The sequence below is a fragment of the Perca flavescens genome, chromosome 17 (genome assembly GCF_004354835.1).
Source record: "Perca flavescens isolate YP-PL-M2 chromosome 17, PFLA_1.0, whole genome shotgun sequence".
NCBI classification, from domain to species: Eukaryota; Metazoa; Chordata; class Actinopteri; order Perciformes; family Percidae; genus Perca; species Perca flavescens.
This window is the reverse complement of record NC_041347.1, coordinates 34,182,056-34,189,555: the sequence shown is the minus strand read 5'-3', so window position 1 is coordinate 34,189,555 and position 7,500 is coordinate 34,182,056. Positions and strand designations below refer to the sequence as shown.

At 41.1% G+C, this 7,500-nt stretch overlaps 1 protein-coding gene across 3 annotated transcripts in view; it reads left to right on the top strand.

The window, feature by feature from the left end:
* The window catches only part of LOC114572268 (barrier-to-autointegration factor-like protein), a 6,238-nt gene extending 2,569 nt beyond the window's left edge, over positions 1-3,669 (top strand). For all 3 annotated transcript variants that reach the window (XM_028603822.1, XM_028603820.1, XM_028603821.1), the window contains exon 3: positions 3,290-3,669. In XM_028603822.1, the coding sequence (XP_028459623.1) occupies positions 3,290-3,436 (147 nt within the window). In that variant the 3' untranslated portion in view covers positions 3,437-3,669. The remainder of the gene's footprint in view (positions 1-3,289) is intronic.
* Positions 3,670-7,500: the final 3,831 nt, after the last annotated feature.

The window sequence follows — 7,500 nt, the reverse complement described above, 5'->3', positions numbered from 1 at the left end:
GAAAGATATTGCAATATTCTGCGATATATTGCAATTTAATACCTTTTTTCCAACTTCAAATTTTTCCCAATTTCAAATGATGTCCCCAAAGGAAAACTTTGGGGAATCTGTTTTATCTAAAAAGATACATTTCTCTTTTTGGTCATCTCACTTCAATTTTATTGCTGCAAAATGGGATTGTCAAGCAGACAAACTAACCAACACATATATCATAAAAGATCCATACTTGGCGTCTGTGTATCGATAAAGTATTTGCACGGAAAATATTGCGATACTATGCTGAATTGATTTTTTTTTTTCCCCCACCCCTAGTGTTTAGTACGCAGTTCTTCATGTATTTCCGTGTGTACATCACGTAGTTCTTCATGTATTTCCGTGTGTACATCACAAAGTTCTTTATGTATTTCCGTGTGTACATCACGTAGTTCTTCATGTATTTCCATGTGTACATCACGTAGTTCTTCATGTATTTCCGTGTGTACATCACGTAGTTCTTTATGTATTTCCGTGTGTACATCACGTAGTTCTTCATGTATTTCCGTGTGTACATCACGTAGTTCTTTATGTATTTCCGTGTGTACATCACAAAGTTCTTTATGTATTTCCGTGTGTACATCACGTAGTTCTTCATGTATTTCCATGTGTACATCACGTAGTTCTTCATGTATTTCCGTGTGTACATCACGTAGTTCTTTATGTATTTCCGTGTGTACATCACGTAGTTCTTCATGTTTTCTTGTACATCACGTAGTTCTTTATGTATTTCCGTGTACATCACGTAGTTCTTCATGTATTTCCGTGTGTACATCACAAAGTTCTTTATGTATTTCCGTGTGTATCACGTAGTTCTTCATGTTCTTTATCACGTAGTTCTTCATGTATTTCCGTGTACATCACGTAGTTCTTTATGTATTTCCGTGTGTACATCACGTAGTTCTTTATGTATTTCCGTGTGTACATCACGTAGTTCTTCATGTATTTCCGTGTGTACATCACAAAGTTCTTTATGTATTTCCGTGTGTACATCACGTAGTTCTTCATGTATTTCCGTGTGTACATCACAAAGTTCTTTATGTATTTCCGTGTGTACATCACGTAGTTCTTCATGTATTTCCATGTGTACATCACGTAGTTCTTCATGTATTTCCGTGTGTACATCACGTAGTTCTTCATGTATTTCCATGTGTACATCACGTAGTTCTTCATGTATTTCCGTGTGTACATCACGTAGTTCTTCATGTATTTCCGTGTACATCACAAAGTTCTTTATGTATTTCCGTGTGTACATCACGTAGTTCTTTATGTATTTCCATGTGTACATCACGTAGTTCTTCATGTATTTCCGTGTGTACATCACGTAGTTCTTCATGTATTTCCGTGTGTACATCACTTAGTTCTTCATGTATTTCCGTGTGTACATCACGTAGTTCTTCATGTATTTCCGTGTGTACATCACAAAGTTCTTTATGTATTTCCGTGTGTACATCACGTAGTTCTTCATGTATTTCCATGTGTACATCACGTAGTTCTTCATGTATTTCCGTGTGTACATCACGTAGTTCTTCATGTATTTCCGTGTGTACATCACAAAGTTCTTTATGTATTTCCGTGTGTACATCACGTAGTTCTTCATGTATTTCCGTGTGTACATCACGTAGTTCTTCATGTATTTCCGTGTGTACATCACGTAGTTCTTCATGTATTTCCGTGTGTACATCACGTAGTTCTTCATGTATTTCCGTGTGTACATCACGTAGTTCTTCATGTATTTCCGTGTGTACATCACGTAGTTCTTCATGTATTTCCGTGTGTACATCACTACGGTGGCCCTGAGAGGCCACAGCACGCACCAATAAGACAACACGTGCAAATAGTCCACACCACAACAGAAGTGTTTCCAGGGGACACTTTTAAGTGATGCACACGTGCCTCAACCATTGGCCTTCCGGTACATAGACAGACCAACAACGGGACAATTTTAACAATTTTCGCCATTTTATTCATCACTAAATTCACTTCTGAATAAGTTTTAGGCGAGAAATTAACTCTTTAGATTTCAAATATAGGCAGTTTTGCGCAAATCGTTGCCGAATTGACAATTTGTTTCAAAGTTTTCGGAATTGAGTAGCTCCAAAAGGCAATGCGCCTGTTGGGGCCGTATTAGTGAGAAATAAATTGTTAAAATTGTCCTGTTGTTGGTCTGTCTATGTACTGGAAAGCCACTGGTTGAGGCACGCGTGCATCACTTAAAAGTGCCCCCTGGAAACACTTCTGTTGTGCTGTGGTTTTTTTGCACGTGTTTTCTTATTGTTGTGTGCTGTGGCCTCTCAGGGCCACCGTACATCACGCAGTTCTTCATGTATTTCCGTGTATATTACCCAGTACTTGATGTATTTCCGTGTGTACAGTATAGGCCAAAAGTTTGGACACACCTTCTCATTCAATGTGTTTCCTTTTTATTTTCATGACTATTTACATTGTAGATTCTCACTGAAGGCATCAAAACTATGAATGAACACATATGGAATTATGTACTTAACAAAAAAGTGTGAAATAACTGAAAACATGTCTTATATTTTAGATTCTTCAAAGTAGCCACCCTTTGCTTTTTTTTTTTTGATAACTCTGCAAACCCTTGGTGTTCTCTTCAATGAGCTTCATGAGGTAGTCACCTGAAATGGTTTTACCTTCACAGGTGTGCTTTGTCAGGGTTAATTAGTGGAATTATTTCCCTTATTAATAAAAAAGCAAAGGGTGGCTACTTTGAGGAATCTAAAATATAAGACATGTTTTCAGTTATTTCACACTTTTTTGTTAAGTACATAATTCCATATGTGTTCATTCATAGTTTTGATGCCTTCAGTGAGAATCTACAATGTAAATAGTCATGAAAAAAAAAAAAACGCATTGAATGAGAAGGTGTGTCCAAACTTTTGGCCTGTACTGTATATCACCCAGTACTTGATGTATTTCCGTGTGTACATCACCCAGTACTTGATGTATTTCCGTGTGTACATCACCCAGTACTTGATGTATTTCCGTGTGTACATCACCCAGTACTTGATGTATTTCCGTGTGTACATCACCCAGTACTTGATGTATTTCCGTGTACATCACCAAGTGATGTATTGATGTATTTTATTTTTGTGTGTATATCACCCAGTACTTGATGTATTTCCGTGTGTATATCACCCAGTACTTGATGTATTTCCGTGTGTATATCACCCAGTACTTGATGTATTTCCGTGTGTATATCACCCAGTACTTGATGTAGTTCCATGTGTTTCAGGCCTACGTGGTTCTGGGTCAGTTCCTGCTGCTGAAGAAAGACACCGAGATGTTCACCGATTGGCTGAAAGACGCCAGCGGCGCCAACTCTCGCCAGGCGGGAACCTGCGCTCAGTGTCTGAAGGAGTGGTGCGATGCCTTCCTCTGAGACTCCTCCTCTTCCTCTTCCTCCCCGGCTCGCTCACTTCCTGTTTCTGAAGCGCCTATCTGAGCAGCTCACCGCTGTCTAACGGCGGCTGGGGCTTCCTGCGCGTTTGTCCCGTTTTCCCGTTTCGGGAACGTTTCAACGAAGCTTTTGAGTTTTGTCTGCGGAGGGTTTGGTGTGTTCAGGGTCTGTGGGAACTTTTACCCTTGTGACACATTAAAACGTCTAGCGCATTATTCTGGCGTCTGTGTGGAAACTTTCCTTCTCACAACACTTCCCTTTAAGGATGTTTTTAGAGACCCGAAGAGATCCTAGTTCATTCAGTTTTGGGATTATTTAGAACACGTTAAAGGTCCCATGGCATGAAAATGTCCCTTTATGAGGTTTTTTAACATTAATATGAGTTCCCCCCAGGCTGTCTATGGCCCCCCAGTGGCTAGAAATGGTGATAGGTGTAAACCGAGCCCTGGGTATCCTGCTCTGTCTTTGAGAAAATGAAAGCTCAGATGGACCAATCAGGAATCTTCTCCTTATGAGGTCATAAGGAGCAAGGTTACCTCCCCTTTCTCTGCTTTGGCCACCCAGAGAATTTGGCCCCCCATGAGAGAGAGAGAGACAGACATCATGGCTTTCAAACGGTGGTTTATAATAATACATAATTTCTTAGCTGATTTTATTTAGTTTTAATAATCTGAATCTGTAACTTCAGCTGTCCGATAAATATAATCTAATATTACTAACGTGGTGGAGTAAATAGTACAAGATAGTCACACAGAAAGAAGCCGAACATGGGATTACTCAAAGTAAGTACCTCAAAATCCAGTACTTACATTCACATAGACACACACGTACACACACGTACACATACAGACAGACAGACCACACATACACACACACACACACACACACACACACACACACAGACACACACACACACACACACATACATACAGACACACACACACACACACACACACACACATACACATACAGACACGCGTACACACACACGCATACAGACACACATACACACAAACACATACAGACACGCGTACACACACACACACATACAGACACACACACACACACACACACACACACACACACACACACACACACACACACATACACACACACACACACACACACACACACACACACACACACACACACACACACACACACACACACACACACACACACACACATACACACATACACACACACATACAGACACGCGTACACACACACACACACACACACACATACACACACACACACACATACACACACACACACATACAGACACACGTACACACACATACACACGCACACACACGTACACACACATACATACACTCACCTAAAGGATTATTAGGAACACCTGTAAGATTTCTTGTTAATGAAATGATCTAATCAACCAATCACACGGCAGCTGCTTCAGTGTATTTAGGGGTGTGGTCCAGGTCTAGACTATCTCCTGATCTAAGCTACTTTGAGCGTGGCGTGGTTGTTGGTGCCAGAGGGGCTGGTCTGCTCAGTTACTGGGATTCTCACCCACAACCATCTCTAGGGTTCACAAAGACTGGTCTGAAGAAGGAAAAACATCCCGGGACCTCATTTATTAAACTGTGCCTAGATTCTATTCTGAAAGATTTCATGCGCAAAAAAGTCAGAATTTTCCTACGCAAAAACAATATTCTGATTTATAACACCTTGCGAAACGGAAAAATGGGGAAAAACCCGATTCAGTGATTGTGAGATCGAGGTAGGACATCCCAACTAAATCCTGTTTGGAAGCCTTAACCCTTGTGTGGTGTTCATATTGTTGTTACACAGCCTTAATACTTAACAGATTTAGCTCAATTACCAATGATGTACATCATTTATGGTTCATATTTGTCATTTACCCGTGTGAGATCACATTTATGATCATATGATCATTTTCGTTTTTTGTGAGAAAGGAAATTCAATTATTAAAAAGGTAAAAAATAGAAACAAGATTTTGGATCATTATTGGTGCAAAACAGGTGAAAGTGCTTCAAATGTGACAATTTGGTAACTTGTATCGGTAACTGTGGGAATAGTAGGTGCAGAGAGACAACATTCAAACACACAGACACCTACAATCAGACACAACCACATAAAGACACACACAGATACACAGATACAGACACACACACACAGACACCTACAATCAGACACAACCACATAAAGACACACACAGATACACAGATACAGACACACACACTCAGATACAGACACACACACACAGATACACACACACACACACACAGACACCTACAATCAGACACAACCACATAAAGACACACACAGATACAGACACACACACTCAGATACAGACACACACACACAGATACACACACACACACACACACAGACACCTACAATCAGACACAACCACATAAAGACACACACAGATACACAGATACAGACACACACACTCAGATACAGACACACACACACAGATACACACACACACACACACTCAGATACAGACACACACACACACAGATACACACACACACACACACACACAGACACCTACAATCAGACACGACCACATAAATAGACACACACACACACAGATACACAGATACAGACCTGACCTGATCAGCTATTCAAAAGGGAAATAGCTCTAGGAAAAAAGCTATTAACTTGTGTGGTCCTTCGGGTCCTTGTGACCCAAAGGACAAAACAAGGGTTAATACAGCACCTTAGTGCTTGTTTGTACAACATTTTGGCCAGCTGTGTTTAAATGTGCTCTAGAAACAAACTGTCTTACTTACTTTACAAGAGACAGGGTTTAGAGAGCAATTCTCAACAAAATAAACGGAAGTACATAACCCTTGTGTTGTCCTTTGGGTCCCGGTGACCCGAAGGACAACACAAGGGTTATGGTGGCGTGGGGTCCTTGTCCTCATCGCCCTGTACCTTCTTCCTGAGGGAAGCAGCCTAAAAATCTCACCTGCTGGATGGGAGGGATCAGCAGCGATTTGAGCTGCCCTCTTCCTGACTCTGGCCTCATACAGGTCACTGATTGGACAGCTGCCTCTGTCCAGTCAGCCTCTCTGCTGTCTGTTCTTCGCCTGGGCCGATGCTGATGCAAACCAAACAGATATGGATGTTGACAGAAGGCTTTCCACAGTGGCTCTGTAAAACCTAGACCGAAAGCATTCCACTGTGAGCCCTCTTGATAATGGGAAGAACTGTTTTCCTCCCATTTCAGGTTGTTTGTGATAATAGTGCCTAAAAATTTAAATGACTCCATCTCCTTCACAACAGAGCTCTTGATGGTTAAAGGTGAGAGAGAAGCAGGGAGATCTGCGGAAGTCGATCACCATTTCCACTTCTTATGTTGGTTAAGCTCCAGATTGTTATCGTCACACCATCCAACCAAATGAGACACTTCCTTCCTATAAGCAGACTCGTCGTTGTCCTTAATAAGGCCGACCAAGGTGGTATCATCTGCATTATGCACGATCAGACGTGTGGTCTTAAGTTTTTGGAAAACTGGGAACATTTTGACGCATGGAAATTCTTTATAAATCCCGACTCTTGTGAGGAATGTTGCGACGACAAATTTCACCCTGCTTCACGCACCTTATTCTTGCGTAACAGGTTTTATAAATAATTTAATAATTTAATTTGAAATGCCTTGTTGATGCTAGAGGTCAGAGGAGAATGGGCCGACTGATTCATTACATGACATGTCATTTAGCTGAGAATTTTATCCAGAGCGACTTCCAATTAAGTGCTTTCAACTGTGAAGGTTCAAACTCGGGACAACAAGTAGTAAGAGCAAGTACATTAGCTTTAAATAAGCAAAGCTACAGAGAGACAAATGACTCCGAGACATAGACTTCTATCAGCTGATTCCAGCTGATAGAAGATCAACTCTGACTCAAATAACCGCCCGTTACAACCGAGGTTTATGAAGCCACAACACGCACAACCCTGAGGAGGATAGGCTACACCAGCAGAAGACCCCCCCCGGGTACCACTCATCTCCACTAACAATAGGAACATGAGGCTACAGTTTGCAC